At 43.4% G+C, this 20,707-nt stretch overlaps 2 protein-coding genes across 3 annotated transcripts in view; one reads left to right on the top strand and one right to left on the bottom strand.

The window, feature by feature from the left end:
* KPNA3 (karyopherin subunit alpha 3) overlaps nt 1–1,070 on the bottom strand; it is a 102,271-nt gene extending 101,201 nt beyond the window's left edge. Inside the window, exon 1 of the mRNA XM_082701544.1 lies at nt 452–1,070. Within this exon, the coding sequence (XP_082557670.1) occupies nt 452–520 (69 nt within the window). The 5' untranslated portion in view covers nt 521–1,070. The remainder of the gene's footprint in view (nt 1–451) is intronic.
* LOC309849230 (uncharacterized protein) lies at nt 807–12,944 on the top strand (the record flags this gene model as incomplete). Of its 2 annotated transcripts, XM_082701574.1 has the most annotated exons (4): nt 859–957; nt 10,922–11,117; nt 12,215–12,516; nt 12,666–12,944. In XM_082701574.1, the coding sequence occupies 3 exons, from the start codon at nt 859–861 to the stop codon at nt 12,478–12,480; spliced, it is 561 nt and encodes a 186-aa protein (XP_082557700.1). In that variant the 3' UTR covers nt 12,481–12,516; nt 12,666–12,944. The 2 variants fall into 2 exon arrangements, 1 of the variants encoding a protein (XP_082557700.1); XR_014303598.1 differs by lacking the exons at nt 10,922–11,117; nt 12,666–12,944 and having other exon boundaries at nt 807–957.
* Between the last annotated feature and the right edge of the window lie 7,763 nt (nt 12,945–20,707).

Below are 20,707 nucleotides of genomic sequence, written 5' to 3'. Positions count from 1 at the left end.
CGGCAGCGCGGGAGACACCGAGGGGGCCGCGCCGGGCGGGAGGCTGCACGGGCGGCCGGCGCAAGTCGCGGCCGGCCCCTCCGCGGTGCGGTCGACGGACTGGGGCGGCAGCATCCCCGGCCCGCGAGGCCCCGGCCCGCGGACCCCGCCTCAGTTCCACATCCCTTCCTTGCCGACAGCAGGCCGCGCCCGCGTGACGGGGCCGAAAACCCCGGCATTTCCCGGTCCCTGTGCCGGCAGTTCCGGAGGGTGGCTGCAGCCCGGCCCGCGGTCCCGTCGCCCGCTCTGCCCAGCCCGCGGCCGCGGTGACGGGAGGCGGCGGCCAACTCCGACCCACCGCGAGCCGGCGAGAACCAGCCCGGCGCCGGTCCCCCGCCCCTCCCCGCCGCCGTGGGGCCGCCGCGGCCAGGCGGGAGAGCCGGGCGGGCCCAGACCACGGAAGCACACTCACTTCCACATCGCGGCCCTTGTTCTTAAAGCTCTTGATGCGGTGGTTCTCCAAGCCCGGGTTCTCGGCCATGGCTGCGCGCGGCTCCGGCGGCGGCTACTCCTGCGGCTGCGGCGGCGGCGGCGAGTCTCGGCGCGGGAGGGGGAGGGGGGGGAGGGCAGGAGGGAATGGGAGGGGGAGGGGGAGAGGAGAGCACGTTCCGTGACGCCTCCGAGCGCGAGGTGGCAGCAGCGCCGGGGGAGGCGCAGGCCTACTGCCGGGCGGGGCGGGGCGGGAATAGCCGTGAAGAGTCGCGCGCGCCGGGCCTGCTGGAGTCACGTGGCCGGGACGGCCCTCCTCGCCTGGATGCCACCCGACTGTTCTCGGGATGACCCCCACCTCCCCTAGGGCCTCCCCAAAATCTCTGGAGGATGCAAGTCATGTGCCAGGAATGGAGCCGGATCGAGCGGCTTTCACTGTCCCCTGAGACGCGGAGCTGCGGGCAAAAACTACAGTTCCCAGCATGCCAGGTACCAGTGGGGTTAATTCTCCTGGCCTTGACAGAACGGGAAGAATGCCGGGAACTCTGCGCGCGCGGCTTTTAGTGCGGGGCGCTCGGTGCGCCCGGGCGCGAAGCTCCGCCCCCAAGGCAGCCCCTGGGCGGAGAAGTGGGAGGGGCTCTCCAGGAGATGGCACCTTGCGCCCTATTGGGAGGGAGGGGCGGGGCTTCCTGGGAGGTGGATCTTGCTCCCAGTAGCCTAGAAAATTAGAAACCAATCGACGGTTTGTGCTTCGCTTTTTTGCTTCTTTGGGGTCTCCTGGAATAGCAGCCACCCTCATTCGTTGTTCTCTTGCTCTGCTTTGGTTTTATAAATAGTAATTATTTCCATCTGACATGTAGATTTGCGATGTGTTTGTATATGCGACCTGGCTTACTGCAATGGAATTAAGCTCAGTGAGAGCAGGGACTTTTGTTGGTTTATTGCTGAATTCCTCGCGTCAAAACAGTTCTTGGCACGTTGTGAATATTCAGTAAATACTTGAACAAATCAGCGCTGTAGCATTGTTTCTCGGTTTCTTCATCATCCTCCCAAACCCGGTTCTGCAACCTTCACACTGGCAATTCCTGCGTTTCCGTGTCCCTAACCCCTCTTGTTCCATCACCACACATAATCTTCTCAGCCTTCAGGAAGCAAATTCTCATCTGCAGACTCTCCGATCTAGTACCTTCCCTTCCGGTCATCGGAGGACTAATGACAGGAAATTTCGATCAGTAACACTAACAGAAAGTGGCTTTCTGGAGCAGTTGGGTTTCTTTGATTATATGTGAGATAATCAGTTTCAGCATCTATGGCAGATATAAGCAGGTATGCAACATTATAGTACAATTCAAATGATACTGAGGTAATTCAAAGGTTGGTAGAAATATAACCCTAAAGAGGTTAAAGAAGACATTTTTCCGAAGCAAGGGGCCCTTAAAGACCCCGCAGTCCAGGTGTCATGAATTCAGAGGCCTTACAATGGCCGTGGCATTTGTTTTGTGAGTGGTAGGATGTGGCCTACACAGGCCCATTTAAAGACTTCAGACCACTGCCAAGGTCCAGTTTTTCATAGGAAACCAAAAGGCTGTGTTTTCTCTTCATTTTTAAATGTCAGTTTGCATTTTTTTTTCAAGATTTTATTTATTTATTTGACAGGCAGAGATCACAAGCAGGCAGAGATCACAAGCAGGCAGAGAGGCAGGCAGAGAGAGAGAAGGAAGCAGGCTCCCAGCCGAGCAGAGAGCCCGACGCGGGGCTCAATCCCCGGACTCCGGGATCATGACCCGAGCCGAAAGCAGAGGCTTTAACCCACTGAGCCACCCAGGTGCCCCGTCAGTTTGCATTTTTAAATGCACTTCAGTGCATCAGTCCCTTGAGAATTCCAGGCCCTCATGTTATAATATCTGATCCAGATCTAACCACTCATTTGAAGGGAAACAACCATAGCACACACCTAAAATTTAGAATGAATAGAAACTCCAACTTTAGTTCTTAAGGCAACAGCAGTGTGTATTAGCCAGTCTTCCTGACTGACTGCAAGAGAAACTTCCAGACTGCTGCTCTATTTCTATTATAATTTAGCAAGGCATTCTCTTTAAAGGTTACTTTACCCTCTTCCATCACTTCTTTCCACCCTTTTTGCTATCATCAAACGTGTAAGTCTTTCATCATTTTAGAGTTTTAAACATATTTAGTGAGCATGTACCATGTGTCAGTCATTGTGCTAACACTAGGATCTATTTGTAAACAAGACAGCCTGGTTTCTGCCTCCAGACAAGTTATCACCCCAAAAGTGTAGTGGTTGTCAAGAAAGGGGAAGGAAGCTCAAGACTCACAATGGGGAGATCTTTATAACCTGCTGACTCTGAAGACCCCTAACATATGAGGATAGGATCACAAATGGAGGTCTACATAGTACATCTAAATATTGAGAAGATATAGGGGCACCTGGGTGGCTTAATCAGTTGAGTGTCCAACTCTCAAATTCAGCTCAGGTCTGGATCTCAGGGTCATGAGTTCAGGACCCGTGTTGGGTCCTGAAAATAAATAAATAAATAAATAAATAAATATTGAGAAGGTGTGAATTAAACTTACAGAATTAAATAAAATATAATCTAACATTTGACATTGACAAATGCACTTTCTCTACAACCTGGAAGTCTGGGCTTGAATTTAAATTCCCTGACTCCTTGGACTTCTGCTTTGGAATGTGAGCATGCAAATAGGGCTGGAAACCAACCCTCCCCCACCCGCCAACCCCCATTTTTGTTTCCTTCTTTTGCATCTCCTGGCTCCATCCCACACGGGAATAGCACACATGTGCATCTCCCTACCCGCGAAGTTCAGGTTCTGCCACTTACCCCCAAAATTTTATTTACATCCCCCTACTCACCTCTAGGGATGATCCTTGGCCATTGTTCAGGCCTGGAGTGTGCAAAGTAGTGGCACTGTGTATCTCTACCAGGACAGACCCAGGATAGGGACCTGGGTAGCTCCTGGATGCAGGCTTGTGCATTTGAGCAGGGCATCCCAGGGCTCTGGTACTCAGAGCTGGATCTAGAAGCAGTGAGCATGACCTCTTAGCCCCATGAACTGGTTAGTACAAGGGGGGATACAGAAGAGAGACAGAGTGAGGTCCTTTAAAAGGCAGGGTCCAGAGCAGGGGCCTCTCTTGCCTGGGTCTAACTCAGTCATTTTTACTCTTTGCCATGATCCCCAGCAACTTAAACATGACATGCTGGCCCCAGAGTCTCTCTTCGCTCCATATTCTTTTTTTTTTTTTTTTTTAAGATTTTATTTATTTATTTGACAGACAGTGATCACAAGTAGGCAGAGAGGCAGGCAGAGAGAGAGAGAGAGAGAGGAGGAGGAAGCTGGCTCCTTGCTGAGCAGAGAGTCCAATGTGGGGCTCCATACCAGGACCTGGGATCATGTCCTGAGCCAAAGGCAGAGGCTTAACCCACTCAGCCACCCAGGCACCCCTTCACTCCATATTCTTAACTCCACCAGATTTCTGCCACTTGCAGCTGCCACCACGCCTTGGAGTTCTTAACCTCTGGGAAATCACTATACCCAGTGACACAAATTTGGTGTTTCCCATTGTTAGCAGCCATCTCTTTTCCCTCACCCTAATCTCCCTTGCCCTAAAACTTTTCCCCACAAGTCTTCTACGTGGATTTCTTTTCCAGACTTATTTTGAGTGTTTACCACATAGCAGGCATTGCTGTCATCAGATACAATAAGGGGAGTGGGGAGCAGAACAGAGACAGGAAGGAAGAGCCCTCTGCCTGGGAAGTCAGTCAAACTCTTCTTCTTCTGACTCACCACCCACCTTCTCAGTGGATAATCAGGCGACAATACACTGAATGCAACACAAACACAGCAGAACCAAAAGGAAGCTCGTGATTTTTCCTTCAAAGTCAGCTCCTCGGGTAAATACACCAACTCTGTTGGCATATTTGGTGTACTCTGTTGGCCAACATTCTCCTGGAATCCCTAGGAGAATGGCATTACCATTCTCCTAGGGATGCCACTCAAAGCTGAGAGCCATCTTTACTCCTTGCCTCTTTCTCAACTCCCACACCTAGTCATCATGTTAAGACATCATTCAGTGCTTCTTAGATCTGGCTCTTCTGCCCGTGCCACCCACAAGTCTACCTTGACACTGCCTCCTAACTGGTTCCCCTCCTTCCTCCAGCTTCCCCACATAATCTGACTCACCACCCCCAGATCTACCTAATTCTCCCTGTATTCAGCACACTCCTTCCCCTATACCATTGTCTGTCAAATCATTTCTAAACTCCTTAGTCTGGTAGTTCAGATCATGTGTGATCCAGCCACAGTGCAGTGTACTTTTCTTATCTCTGACTCCTCTACAAATAACTATGCTTCAGCTAACCTGTTCTACTCACCCTTTCCAAAATATATCTTAGCCTTTTGAGCCTTCACATCTTTGCTGTTTGATTTACCTAAAAAGCCCTGGCCCTCTCCCTGTCAAAAGTGGTCCCTCTTTAAATGCTTAGTCCATGAAGTCACTTCTCTGTGAAGCCTTCCCAGTATGATGCAGTGGAGAGAACTTCAGAACCTGAACAGTCAGACCCTAGGGCTGACTTCCTACCAGAGCAAGCCCAGGTAAGCCACTCTATCTGAATTGTCTTCTCATCTGCAAATGAGAGTTCTGATCCCAGGGTTTTTGTGAGAATCAAGTTCTAAAATGCATGTGGAAGTGCTCTGAAACTGCTCCATTAATACTAGTTGTTCACTGTCTTTCCAACCAGGAGTGATATCTTCCTCCCTGAAACTCAGAGGAATTTACATACTGTTTTGTATTGCTATAATTTGTGTAGTCTTCTCTCTCATGGTCACCTCATGTTTGTGTTCCCCAGCCTAGAATAATTGAATCTCATGCATGTTTTCTGAATGAGTGAATGAATGAATGAACTTCATTCTCTCATAATCATGTTTAACTATATTGCACTACTCTGTTAAGAGCACCTAAAGCAAAGAGTGAATACAGAAAATTGAAGAAAATAACACTGAAATTCATCAACTCAACCACCTAGCTGTGCTTCTAGAAACTCTGGTGGTAAAGAAATTTAAAATACTAAGAGTCTACATTTACTGAATACTTCTGCATGCCAGGCATTTACGTAAATCATCTCTAATCCCCCTGAGAACACAGTTGGAATGATCATCTCTATCTCTTTCTGGGGCAGGTGGAGCCTGAGGCTCTGGTTCAAAAGTTAGCAGCAGACACAGCATTGTGGCAGTAAGGTGAGAAGTCAGAGAGGAAGAACTTGAGAACTCTCAGAAATAATGGAAACACATGGAGGGGGGTGGCCAGGATCTGGCCAGTGAGCACTCCTACATAATAATGCAGATAATACAAATAAAGTGGCTTTATTTTGTAATGATGGGCCCATGGACCCAAGACCTATACATTACACTTCCAGTACAATTCTCAAATAATCAGAATGTGGTAAAATAAACTTAATGTTAAAATCGCAGTGAGCATACTGTAGTTATAAAAAGCATGATTCAATAATTCCAAATATACTTAAGGACCTCTCCATATCTCAAGGTCATGATCCTGGACCTTAATTATAAGTTTATAATATCCCAGCTATAGAACCAAATGATATCCTAGAGAGGAGCCCTGTCTCAGAAGCTTAGTGACTTCCAATTCTTTAAATAACAAGCTATATGTCCTGGAACAAGTTATTTTGACTCTCTTAAGTCACAAGCTCCTTACCTATAAGAGAAGCAGGTTGGACTGGATGATCTCCAGGCTTCTCCTACAGGTGTAATTCTCTGAGTCCCTGAGATCATCTGTCCTTTCTATTTCTCATTATTTTGTAAATGAGAAATCCAAAGATGGTAAATAATCGTAATTGGAGCTGAGCGTTCTGACTTTTTTCCACTGGTGTCCAGTCCTTCATAGACCTTCTGACCTTCCAGAAGCCCCCACTGTGTCCAGCATGCCAGATCTGCTCTCTCTCAAACGCTGTAGGCCACTCAGTCACCCCAAGTCACAGTTTTCACTCTCAAGTATTCATCTCAGATAAGGAATAGTTCCTCACATTAAGGTGTGAATGACTTTATTAAACCATGTGAATGGTGTCTGTTTTTGTGTTATCTCCTCTAGTAAATATGAGGACCTGGAGGAAATGTGGCTCACTCCATATTCTGTCCCCATCCCTAAGATGGTACCTGGCCCTTTATGGGGCTTCTGTAAATGTTAGATGGATGAATAAATACAGAAACCGGAGTAAAGAAAAAACTTGAAACTGACCAACTGGAGGAGAAAACATAAAAATTTTTCTTCATGGCATAAAAAAAGAAATCACACCATAGTAAGGAGGGGGATTATGGTCTTTAAATAGTAATAACCAGTAATAACAATAATAAATAACAATTCCAGGAAGTATGCTAAACCCTTACTTGGATCACTTTCATTTAATCCTCATGACAATATTATCAGATAGAAACTATTTCTGTCCCATTTTATAGATAAAGAGCATGAGGCCAAAAAATGTATAGTAACCCCTGCATGGTCAGGAGGAGATAGGGTCCAGGCAATCTGATTCCAGTGCTCACATCTGTGATTTGTTTTTCTGAGGGTGGACACAGAGAGGGATGGAGCCAGGAATAGTTCCATAACCTACAGCCAGGCCATCTGCAGGGACTGGCTGAGTACCTGTGTCCTGCAGGACCCTTGCCCCTGAGAACCATGTTGCCCCTTCTGGCCTGCACACATGGAAATTCTCCCTGGATCTCGTTCAAAGGGGTTTCCACAAGACAGTAAAGCTGTAGTCAATTGAAAGAAAAAGAAAGTAAATCTAGGTAGGCTCATTACTAAGAAATGATGAATTGAACTAGTGCAAGAAAACTAGTCTTTACAGAAAAGAGAATTGACTGTAAAATTGGCAGAGTGGGAGAAAACCTAGCCCAACGAAACGTAAATCCAGAGGTCAGACAAAAAAGGCGTTATCATCTAGAGCTCTACTAAGTAGGCATCTATGTGTTGTTTATATGTCACTGGTTTGTTGGAGATGTAGTCTGTTTATGAATATTGAGCATTAAAGATGCTGATTTGTACATATTCAGCTCTAAAACCTTTTATGAAAAACAAGATAACTGGAGGCAGGAGACATCTGAAAGTAGAAAGCAAAAAAGCATGGTTATGGGCGCCTGGGTGGCTCAGTCAGTTAAACATCTGCCTTCGGCTCAGGTCATGATCCTGGAGTTCCTGAATCAAGTCCCACAGGCTACCCACTTAGTGGGGCGTCTCCTTCTCTCTCTGCCTCTGCTACTCCCCCTGCTTGTGTTCTCTGCCTCTCAAATAAATAAATAGAATATTTAATAAAAAAAAAAAGTTTGGTTAGTTTGATTGTAAATATATTACTCTGTCCCTGATACTTGGGGAATTTGTGATTCCCTAGATTGGAAAATGCCTAGAGATCTGACTCTTGCAGGAAGAGTACAGTTCCAGGAACATTTTTTTCCTCTTCAAATTGCTATGTCCCTTATAATCAACATTGTCAATATGTTAATAATCACTAAGCAAAATATATAATAGAAATTCTCCAAAGAAGTTTTTCCTGCCTAAATTTTATAAGTCATTTAACTTTGGGGTCTACCTCCCTTTAAATACTGCAATTTAAATGACTTTTTTGGGGGGTCCACTAAACCCAGATAAAACTTTTTAAAATAATAATAATAAATGATTTTGATTTTGATAAAATTTTTTTTTCTCCAACTACTTCTTTACATTTGCTGTCTTTGATACCTAAATGTACTACACATGAGATCACAGCAGCTTGAACATTTTTAGGCCAGATAATATGATGTCCTGAGCAACCACTACATGTGGCTATTAAATTTTAATTTTAATTAAAATAAAATTAAAAACTGATTTCCTCAGTTACACTAGTCTCACTTCAAATGCTCAGTAGCTTCCACATTGTAGCTGCCATATGGACCACAGAGATGCAGAACATTACCACAGAAAGTTCTATGGGACAGCACTGCCATAGACAGAGCTGTGTTCAATTCCCATATTTCACTAGAGTTGTGGGGCATCTGGTTGGCTCAGTTGGTAGAGCAAGCAGCTCTCAATCTCCAGGTCATGAGTTTGAGCCCCATTTGGTCTTAGAGATTACTTAAGGGAAAAAAAAAAAATCACTGGCTCGTACTAGACTTGTGACCACAGCGTTTCTTAAACTTTCAAAGCTTCAGTAAGTTAAACTGTAGAGATACAAATACCTACACCATTAAAGTAGGCAGTACAATGCTCAGCATATTTTAATTACTTAATAAGACAATTATTAATATTTAGGGATCAAAAATTCAAGTTTTTGAGACTAAAATTGGACACCAATGTTTTCTTCATACTATGAGTACTCAGATCTTGCTGGCTACTCAAAAATATTAAATTGAATTAAAATCAAGAACATCATAACACACTTACATTATTTTGTTTCTTCACTTAGGACATCAAGCTTCTTTAGGATTAAAAACAACTTGAATTGAATTGCCCTAGAGAAACCTTAGACTCAGGTAGCTGTTTAAATCTATAGAGTGACCCAGGAGATTTCTGACTCCCAAACCATCCCTGCAATTTAATTCACTCACATGTCCAGCAAATGTTTGTATTTGTACAAGAAGTCTATTGACTAACTAAGGCTGACTGGCAGAGCAATGAGGCTACATCATACCCCTCTCCCCACCACCCATTAGCTGGGAGATAAAACCCATGCAAGTTACACACCCCAGTGCTTGTGAAAGTACTTCAACTTAACTAAATGTCTCCCCAGCGCCATCCATTTTCCCCTCTTTCTGATCAGTATGGAGCCTTATGTAACAGCATCCAAAACTGAGAGAGAAAGCTGTGGATAATGTGCCCACAGAGCTTAATCCCTGCCACTCTCCCAGAGGGACACACTGCAGTTAGGAATGCGGGCAGCCAGAGCCAAGATAATTCCAGACTCATAGAACAATTGTTCTATCAACCCCAACTACGCAAAACAACCCAAACAAAAATAACCAGGAGAAGCTATGAGTAACCTACAACTCATCATGATACGAATTGCTAACATCACACTTACTTTGAAATTTCCGTTTTTCTAAGCTCCTCAAAAAGAAAGAAAGAAAGAAAGAAAGATTATGCAATGAGATGATAAAAAGATAGAGGACAATACTCTGCCCTTACTCTTCAAAGCTGGATTGCAAAATATATAGTAGTTTAAAAAAAAAAAAAAAACACCTCTGCTTTGTTCCCTTTGTAGACTGTTAATTGGACTTAGATTTTCTTTCATACCAAAGAAGTACAAATAAAGGGAGGTATAGCTCTTGGAAGACTACAGTCCAGTAACTGATGGGAAGCCAGTGAAAACACATAGCAAAATGCTGTCAGAATGTGTTCTGGGATATGAGCAGATACAATTCTAGTCACTCACTGCCAAGAGATAAATCTAAACCAAGCCAACACTGGCCATCTAAAATGGTCGTAAATCTGAAAAAAAAAAAAGTCTGCAAATGATTCTTTGTTTACTGTAGACATGAGAATAATAATAATGTACATTGATTGACCACGTAACATGTTCTAAGCATTGTTCTAAGTGATTTTCATGTATTACTAACAACAACCCTTTAGGATAGGTAGATAATGTCATTTCCCATTTTACAGATGAGTACATTGAGACACTGAGTGGTTAAATGACTTGCCCAAGGCACCAGCTAATCAGTACAAGAGCGAAGATCCAAGTTCAAGCAATCTGGATTCATCTTACACTCTTGTCTAGGGGAAGTTGGAACAATGATGAACTTAAACACAAATCTATGACCATTCCATTCACCAGAACCAATATCTTTTTTTTTTTTTTAAGATTTTATTTATTTATTTGACAGAGAGAAATCACAAGTAGATGGAGAGGCAGGCAGAGAGAGAGAGGGAAGCAGGCTCCCTGCTGAGCAGAGAGCCCGATGCGGGACTCGATCCCAGGACCCTGAGATCATGACCTGAGCCGAAGGCAGCGGCTTAACCCACTGAGCCACCCAGGCGCCCCACCAGAACCAATATCTTATAAGCCATGTTTGTTCATAGGACCAGTATCTCATAGCTGTGTTTGTTTGCAGAAAGCAATTAAAAAGAAGAACACATTTGATTGGATCCTGTGATCATCATCAAACCCACTTCTCCTTGGTTTTCAAAATCCTCCGTAAGAAGTAGTATCACCTGGCAATAATTTTTGAAAAGTCAAGAGGCAAATTCTGGTGACATTCTTCAGCTCTAAATCAAACCTCACCTGAGATTGGAACACTCCATGAATTTCTCTCTCTCTTTTTAATTATATGAATGAATTAATTTCCCTCTTAAAAATCTGTTTGAGCTTCAATAGAAGGACCCATAACCAATGTATCCTCTTTTTCAATCATTACTATCCCCATTCAGCCAAAGGGATTTTCTCAGAGGTGTACCTATGACCTGAGCCAGTCTATTCAGAGTGGATCTCAATACTTCCGTAGTATGATGAAAAAAGAAGCTCTACTGGACTTGAAATTGGGGAGACATGAACTGGGAGATGCTATCCCCAAGGTTGCCAGAATCTACCATACAGAGTCCAGGGAACCTACTCAGCCAGGGGAAGGTAGGGCCAAGAGATGTAGAGAAACTGAAACCTATGACAGCATTTCAGTCCTGAATCCTTCTCAGTACCTTAAATCAACAAATTCCACTTTTTGGTTAAGTTTTATCATTAGTGATTGAAAGTTCTAAGCCACCCCTTTAATATTTCTCAATTCATTTTCTCCTCTCATCTGACCTTGCCTTAATTCTCGTTGACATCCCTTCTTTATGGGAAGCCCCAGTTATACATTGTTGTCTTAGAAAAACCCTAAAATGGAGTAGCTTAAAACAGCAATGACTTATTAGTTCTCCTGATCCTGTGTGTTGCCCATGCGCCAGTGCTGGGATTTATTAGTCGGCTTTCCCACGGTAACAAATGACTCCCTGAGTTGGCCCGTAACAACCAAGGTTCCTCACTCTGCTATTGCATGTTCCCCACTACATCAGATAAAGCTCTGCTTCTGCTCTCCATGTGCTTTCACATTCTGAGACCAAGCCTGCAGAAATAGCTCCTATCAGAGACACCATTCCTATGGCAGAATGGAAGAAAGCAAGACAGTGGGTGGAAAAACACACAATGGCCCATCCTGTCACACCTTACTGATCAAAGCAAGGCCCCGGCTTTGAGGGCTCCCCATTAGCTGTCAGGGTAAATTAGGTTGACATTCCAGGTTCTTTATGAGAGGTTAAGTAAGATAAGATAAGATAAGATAAGATAAGGAGATACATGTACACACATAAACACAGAAAGGAGATTTTGTATGTATAGGTGTATACACACATAGAGTATGTATACCACTTTTGAGATACACACACACATATGTTTGTAACTCTGGACTTCCACATGGAAGGTAGAATATCAGTCTCAATCTGAGATCTGGGACCAGTTCTTTTCCAATCATGGAAAATTGGGGGAATGCCCACCCAAACAAGTCAAGCTTCTCTTGAGCCTGCTAGGATTGTAGGTCTTCATTCTATTAACTGGGATCTAGCTTTTTTTTTCTCTCTCTCTCTCTCTTCTCTTAATTGTAGTAAGAAACACATAACATGCAATTTACCCTCTTAGCCATTTTTAAATCTACAGGACAGTCGTGTTACACATGCACTCTTGTACAACAGATCTCCTGAACTTTTTTGTCTCGACTGAAACTCTACACCTGTGGAACAAGAACTCCTCATTTTCCCGTCTCTCCAGCGCTAGGATCCAGTCTTTTGCTCCAACTGCAGGATCACAGAAACTCTGCTGGACTTTCCTGGCACCAACAGCCCACCTGCCAGGGATGCTTGGTTCCATGCTGTCTTCATACAACCCTCATCCCACAGCTTCTTCTCAAAGTCTACTACTGGGTCTGCCCCCAAGTACAGCCCTACCCATGAGCCTCTAATTTCCACCTCCATGCTGGCTACCAGTTAGGAGCAAGGTAATAATACTGGTAACATAAAATAACAATAGTATTTATCCTTTATGGCATATGTCCTATTTCATTCTAGATGCCTGACAGATATGCTCTCTAATCCCTACATAACCTAGAAGTACTGCTATTCCCAGGGGTGTCTCTGTTTTCATCAGGCACCATTCTTGATGTAGATCTCAACCTTTGTTCAAATCCTCCAGAACAACCCACCAGCACCAGAAGTATTTGTAAGAAACTGTGGAATTTACTGAAGCCTTCCCAGAGTGGAGCAGAGGTTTACACTGCATATCCAATAAAAGTTAAAATCCTCAACAGAAGTGACTTTTCTCTAATGTCCTCTTTTGCTGTGCTATCATCAAGCCTCCTCTTCCTCCTACCTCCAGGGTTTAGCCTCTTCAATTTTATGCTGAGTGTACAATAAAGAAACAGGTAACAGAATATGTAACTAAATAGAACTTAAACAATAAAGTTTATTATCTCTGGAGGTATCATTTTCAGGCTTGGTTAATTCAGAAGCACAACGATGTCATCAAGCACCCAACTCAGGTACTTTCTGTCTTTCCCTCTTTGCCATCCACAGCCTGTAGGTTTTCATCCTGAGAGTTGTCCCTCATGGTTACAGGATGGTTGCCATAGCTCTAGGAATTATATCTGCAGGTAATTACATCTAAAGATCAGAAGAGGAGAATTTCTCCTCACTCCCTGCCCACCCAACTCCCCCCATCTCTCTCTCTCTCTCTCTCTCTCTCTCTCTCACACACACACACACACACACACACACACACCACAAAGGAAAATGTTTCCCAGAAATATTTCAGAACATTTACCTTTAAATTCATACTTGTGCCTTAATAATACAAGCTAAGATTGGCATCTTTCTTCTCTAGACTTGGAAAGTAGGCTGTGGCAGCAAGGATGAAGGGTGGGGAGAGAAGCGTTGTTGACAAAGAGCCGCCAATGTCAGCCATACAGACCACCTTGGTATCTCTGTGCTCTAATGCACACAGACTAGCTCACAGCCATCTAATACTGCTCAGAGAGGCTTCTTAGAGCCTGACCCCTGCCCCTACCCCTAGTGGGATTATCAAAGCACAGGTTATGAAAACTCTTCCCTCAGAAGACATCTCGGAATCCCTTTTCCACCATCTCTATACACACAGCAATTCTGCAGATAGGGCTATTACCTCATTTTACAGATTTGGAAACAGAGCAGAGAATTTAAGTGACTCACCCAAAGTCAAATAGCTATCAAACTGTAGATCGGAGTTTGAACCCAGGGCTGTCTGTCTCCAGTGCCCTTGCTGCCAATGAAGGCAGAACCAAAGGGGCTGCAACTGACCAGAAGGGTAGTAAGGTTCTGGGCCCGGCGGTGACTGAAAACCATCACAAGGTTCTAAGGAGGAATGTCTTTTCAGTCCTCAGCTGTCTCTAAAAGATAAGACAGAGCAGTGCTATTAGCCCTTGGCTGAGTACAATGGAGGTATTTGAAAGCATCTGAATGAACACAAGCCTTGCTTCTGAGTTCCTGGCACCCAATCCTTTAAGTGGGGCCTGGGGAGATCTTCATTCAACAGAAAGCATTTATTCAGGACCTGGCCCCTGCCCTGAGAAAGGAGGTAAACACATATTTTTGGCTCTGTGTGGTAAGTGCTATTATGGAAGTGTGCACGAAGGCTGTGGGGGAGCTGGTGGGGAAGAGGGGCGGGGAGGATGAATGTTAGAAAGCCCAAGATCATCATCCCCCTGACTGAGGTCATCCTGTGTTTCAGGACAGTGCAGTCACTCATGTTCAAAATAAAGACCCTGAGTCATAAGGAAAGACCTAAATTGGACTAGGTATATACACCATCACACAAAGTGGGGCTGAGAAATGTTTTGGAAAGATTTCCTTTCAAAATGGTTTATCAAAAAACATTTTAGAATCCTGAATGTCAATTTCAGGGCTATATGTGTTTCGAAGCTTGGTTTATGGAGCATTTCACGTGGCTTATGTACATTACTTCATGAATGTAGTCAGTAATTTGCATACATTACCTTGTTTAAAGCTTACAGTAATCCTGTAAGGGACATAGTCCTATTTTCCCACTTGAAAATTCAAAACTAATTGTTTACACTTCCCACACTCTTTCAGGTGCAGAAACTAAGGATGAGAGGGGTTAAGAAGCTTTCCAAGGGCTCTCAATTCCTAATTGCCAGAGCTTGATTCAGACCCTCCCTGCCACAAGGCCAAAATGCTTTCCAGAGATTTCACTCCCAGAGAACACATCTCATAGGAGAGGTAGTTACAGGTTAGTATTCTGGATCCAAGTACAGAGTAGGTGTCCTGTAGAAAATCAGCTAATGTAGTGATCAAGGCTGAATGATCCATGAGTAGGAAGGAGAGGAGAATCATTTTTTCTTAAAGGGATATTATACAGTGCTCTAGTCTCACATATATTTCTGTAACAATGCATTTATTAAGGAATTCAGCTCTAAGGAGAACAGTTTTGCCACTTTGATCATCTGCTCAGACTGTATTTTCTATAACCTGGGCAAATTTACAAATGCACTCCAAAACATTGAATCTAGAGCCTTGCCACTCACAGAATTGTCCATTTCCTTATTGCTTTTCAGAAATGCAGATTCTTGGGCCAGTCTGCCAACCCCAGCCCATCCACAAGGATCCTCCCGGTGGTTTGGTGCACTTAAAATTTGAGGAGGGTGCTGCTCCCGACAGAAACCTTTCCCTGACATTCTTCGACCCATCTTGGATAGTGTTCTATGAGTCTATGAAAATCAAATGTAAGTAGGTCTAGGGCTCTAGAAGACAAATTTTATATCAAGGCAGCATTTGCTATCTTCTAACTGGATTTGTTTTTACTTTAACTTAATCTAAGAGCTTCTTTTGAATAGATTTTTGGAGAGCTCTCTGGTTGTGCAATAGGAGGGGGAAAATAATGGGGAAAAGAAAATCATTGGGAAGGGAAATGAGGGTGCCTGCTGTGGTTTCCCAATGACATGGACTGATCATGCCAAGCCCTTGATGACTTACCAAGTTTCTACATAGGTCAGGTACAAAGCCTATTACCTAGGTGCCCGCTGGGTGGTCTGGATTATGAACAACGGCCCCTCCCATCTAGAACCCTTTGCTATTTTGCAAATGTTTCAATGGCTCTGCTGAAAGCAGTGAAACAACAGCTGGTGAATAATCTCATTTTATATTAATAGAGCAGTGTTGCCCCATCCTGGTCCCTCAGTACTTTATAAACAGAACATCCTTTCTTTCCCAGGGCAAGGAAGGGAAGTCTCAACCTGTGTGCATTAGAGCACAAGTAGGGGCAGAAAAGGCCCTTTCCTCACCGACAGAACTCATTGCATCCTTTTCAGATGAAAATTAAGTTAGGGCAAGGGGCGGGGGGGAGAGAACACCTTCATTAAATCACCAGAGCCCCTTTGCTAAGAAATAGCCACAAAGAAGTCTCTTGCCCCAATGCTGCCCCGGTTTTCTTTATGTGACGCTCTATCTGTGGAAGCAAGGTAGAGATGGGAAGTTAGGTGACAACCCTAAAAGCTAAATCTGGGCTATTTTTAATACCGGGGGTAGCTGGTGGCTTAATATTAGCGGAGTCAAATAAAACAGAATGTGACAACACTACCGGTTAATCAGCGCTCCTGCCTGTGCCAGCAGCCTTTTCAACACTGTAGAGAATTGCAAAGGGATAAAATATAATCTGTGATTTCAAGGACTTCATTTGGCTGGAGGATTTATTCGAGAGAAATGACTAAAGGCAGGGTTGTAAGATATAAACAGTAAAGATACATTCCTTAGCCGGTTATATACTATCATTGACACATACGGGGTTGGGGGGTAAGCTAAAATGCTTTGAGATGAAGCAGCATTTCTGAGGATTTTGTGAAAACTTTCTTTTTCTCCAGGAGAAAAGTAATGCTTTCTTTAACATTATTTAACATTTACTAAAACCGAATTGGGAATTCATGCCCCAATTCTTTCAGTGTAGAATAGATGGAAGTTGCTAGAAGGGAGTTGTTAGGCAGATTTTCTACATGTCACCAAAATAAGTAAGCTATTCTAGGGCCAGGCACAGAAACTGGATGAGCACAGGACCTGACTAGAGAGAAGGAAGGAGGATGGTGGAAATTTTTAGGTGTAGTTCCTCATCTCTACCTTTAGTGTGGGTCGAGATTCCCATGATGGTTAATTCTATTTATCAACCTGACTGGGCCATGTTGCCCAGATATATTCTCAGACATTATTCTGGATGTTTCTGTAAGGGGGTTTTTGACTGAGATTAACATTTAAGCAAGTGGACTTTAAGGAAAACAGATTGCCCTCCATAATGTGGGTGACACTCATCCAATCAGCTGAAGGCCTGAATCAAACAGAAGACTGACCTCCCCCAATCAAGACGGAATTTTCCAGCCCAGCAGCCTTTGGATTTGAACTGCAGCACTGGCTCTTCTTAGGTCTCCAGACAGCCAGCTCTTCCTGAAGATTTTGGGGCTCTGTAAGCCATTTCCTTAAAATGTGCATGTGCGTGTGCATGTGCGTGTGTGTGTGTCTCTGTGCATACACACGCATCCTATGGGTTCTGTTTCTCTGGAGAACATTAAGTAATGTGACCCTTTTGTAAGTTTTTAGAAGGAATATTTATTGAATGCCTTCTATGTGCTGAACTGTGGACCGTCTTCCCAGAAAATTGTGCACAAACACAAATTTTACATAGGGTTTTCACGGAATTACCAATCTCTTGAAGGACATCATGGACCTCCTCCCTCGAATTAAAAACGCCTGAGCCTCTGGCTAGTAAGAGGAATATAACTGTACTCCCTCTCCAAGTCTTCCTGTTCCAAAAGAACAATTACCACCTGGCAGGTGGAGAAAGGAGGTAGCTGCAGAGTTATACAAGCGCCAGAAGGTTGTCCCGCCAGAAATCTCTCTCTCCCTCACCTCTCTGAGGAACCATGGACTTCTACTGTCAGCATCCACATTCTGCAGTGGAGGCTTGTTAATGTAATTGGACTAAGACATTGTTACCTCACATGGCGTAGCTGACACTAGCTGGTTATTCTTAAACATCAGGATGGCCTTCCTTGGTCCTCTGCTCCTTGACTTGTTCTTGCTGATGGAATGTGGGTCAAGGTGATCTGGGCCAGCTTGGGTTAGAAGCCATGGAGATGCCTTTTCACAGTTTGTTCCCTTGCAGTACACCCAGGGAAGGAGTTGATGACAGAGGACGGAGTCTGAAAGAGCAAGAGGCAGATCCCTTTCTTGCCCACCCTCATACTGGACTATGATGGAAGCAAGAAACAAACTTTCATATGGTTAAACTATGAGATCTGGCAGTTGAAAGCCTATCTTGACTAATACATATGGGAATATTATCATTGGGAGAAAGAAACTAGTAGAAATACTAGAAAAATACCCATTTAAAAAACTGATATGATTTTCACCATTATTATCCATTGACCTTAGCAGAGACTGAAAGCAGGGTACTGAGGAAATAGCCCTGGTTAAGACTAAGGAGTCCAAAGTAAGAGATGGCATTAGGTGACTAGGCTCCTGCTAAGGGCTTCCATGATGCATAAGTCCAGGGCCACTATTCATACAGGCTCTCTATATCCCTGGAGTTGTGCAGTGCACAGCCTCCTCAGCTGGACAAAGTAGCGCTGCTGGTGGGAATAGGAGAGCAGTAGGAAAGAGGCAGGAAGACCTGAGAGAGACAGTAGGACGGTGGTACAGAATCATTGTATGTCTCTCTTGTGGTTTCTTCCTACACCCAAGCACTGGCCCTGGTCATTGCTGAGGTACCTGAAAAATCTACCCACACCTCAACTAATCACATTGAAGCTAAGCCCTTTTATTCATGAAAAGAAGCCTATCTTCCCTAGTTCTTTAGGGTCTCCTGTAAGTTATTGGTTAATAAAGGAGAAACTGTGCAAAGGATGACTTATATATTGGTCCTGTAGTTAGAAAATAGGGATTGTTGGGCACCTGGGTGGCTCAGTGGGTTAAAGCCTCTGCCTTCGGCTCAGGTCATGAACCCAGGGTCCTGGGATCAAGCCCCGCGTAGGGCTCTCTGCTCAGCAGGGAGCCTGCTTCCGCCTCTCTCTCTCTGCCTGCCTCTCAGCCTACTTGTGATCTCTGTCTGTCAAAAAAATAAATAAAATCTTTAAAAAAAAAGAAAGAAAGAAAATAAGGATTGTTATTTCCAATTGTCATAGAAAATTTTTCTTAATGACTCCTATGCAAGTGAGCATCTTCCCAACACACTCTTTGTAAAAAACTTTATATTTTGAAATATTTCAAACATACACAAAACAGAGAAAATAGTGTAATAGACCATCACCAAGCTTCAACAATTATCAACTTATGGAAACTCCATTCCACCCATTCTCCCTGCCTTTACCCCACTGGGTTATATTGAGATAAGTCCCAGACGTCATATAATTTCATCCATACATTTTAGTATTATCATTTTAGTATTGTGTCTCTAAAAGATAGGGACTTTAAAGAAAAACAAATGCACAAACATAATGTTATTATCATACCTTTAAGATTTTTAAAATATTAAATATTTAATCAGTATCAGAATTTCCCCCAATTTCTTCATAATTTTTTACAGGTTTTTTTTTTTTTTTTTCAGTGTCCAAGTTAGTATCCAAGCATGACCCACACATTGCAGTTGGTTACTGTATCTTCTAGGTCTCTTAATTTAAGGGCTCCCCTGCCTTCTTTTCTTTTTCCTTATAATGTATTTTTGGAGAAACCGTGTCATTTGTCCCATAGAGTTTCCCACATTCTGCATTTTGCTGATTTTTAAAATGTGTCATCCAACATATTTCCCTAAGCCCTGTATTTCCTGAAAAGTGTCAGATCTTGAGTAATTCAGGTTCAGGAGTTGCTGGGCTGGCTCAGTTGGTAGAGCATGCGACTTGATCTCAGGATTGTACGTTCGAGCTCCATATTGTGTGTAGAGATTACTTAAAAATTTTTAGTGGTGCCTGGGGGGCTCAGTCGGCTAAGTGTCCCACTCTTGGTTTCAGCTCAGGTGGTGATCTCAGGGTTGTGAGATCAAGCCCCACATTGGGTTCAGGGCTCATCAGGGAGTCTGCTTGAATTTCTCTCTTGCCCTCTGCCCCTCACCCCCCCTCAAATAAATAAATAACTCTCACCAAAAAAATCTTTTTAAAAAATTCAGTTTCAATTTTTTGACAAGGATACTTCGGAGATGGTTCTGTGGACTTCCTACTGCATCACATTAAGAACACATGATGTCTGATTGTCTCCTCTTTTGTGATGTTCAGATTGATTAATGGATTGAGACAAGGACAGCTTGATCCATTCATTTAAAGTTTCCCTACAAGCTAAAATTTAAAAAAAATTAAAAAGAAAAAAAATAAAATTAAAAAAATAAAAATAATTTAAAAATAAAAAATAATACAATTTTTATAAAAGATCCTCATAAGCTTCCCCCCCCCATAGTTTTTATTTTCTTTTTTTAAGTAGGCTCTATGCCCAATGTGGGACTCAAACTCCTGACCCTGAGATCCAGAACCACATGCTCTGCCAACTGAGGTAGCCAGATGCCCCTCCCCTGATAGTTTTTAATAGCCATTGAGGTATCACAGATATATCATTTCATTAAGGGTTTACAAAATTATGATACCCTAGTTCTACCATTTCTCCATCTATTAGCTGGGACGCTTCTAAAAGAACTTTTTTTCCTCAACAACAATTTAGCTATCCTGAGATACAGTTCATATAGAAAAGACAAGACAAATGCTCGATTCTTTCCCTTTTTAAACCAGTTTTCAGAGTAATGAGTTGGTTCCCTAGCAACCTGTAAAGGTGACCTATGAGGGTTTTTTTTTTCTTGGTATAATTATAAACTCATGGATTTTAACATGTTTGATGCACTTCAATCCACTGCAGAGAGTTAGATTATTCCTCTCCTTGAACTTGGGGAGTCTCTTTACACTGGCTCCTAAGCTAATCTTTTGGACACAACCCACAGTCTTTGAAAGCTTCTTTGCTTTCTAGTATGTCAGAATGTCCATTGCTTGCCCCAGCTCTGGCATCAGTGATTATCCAAAGCCCCACTTGAATTTAGAAAGCAGAATCTGGGTGCTGGGAGTATTTATTGTTCCAGGGATTGCTACAGTGTATAAGCCTTCTCAGTGGCCAGAGCCACGCTGG

The sequence above is a fragment of the Mustela nivalis genome (genome assembly GCF_964662115.1).
Source record: "Mustela nivalis genome assembly, chromosome: 15".
Lineage (NCBI taxonomy): Eukaryota > Metazoa > Chordata > Mammalia > Carnivora > Mustelidae > Mustela > Mustela nivalis.
The sequence above is the reverse complement of the archived record's forward strand: the minus strand, read 5'-3'. Positions and strand labels throughout refer to the sequence as shown.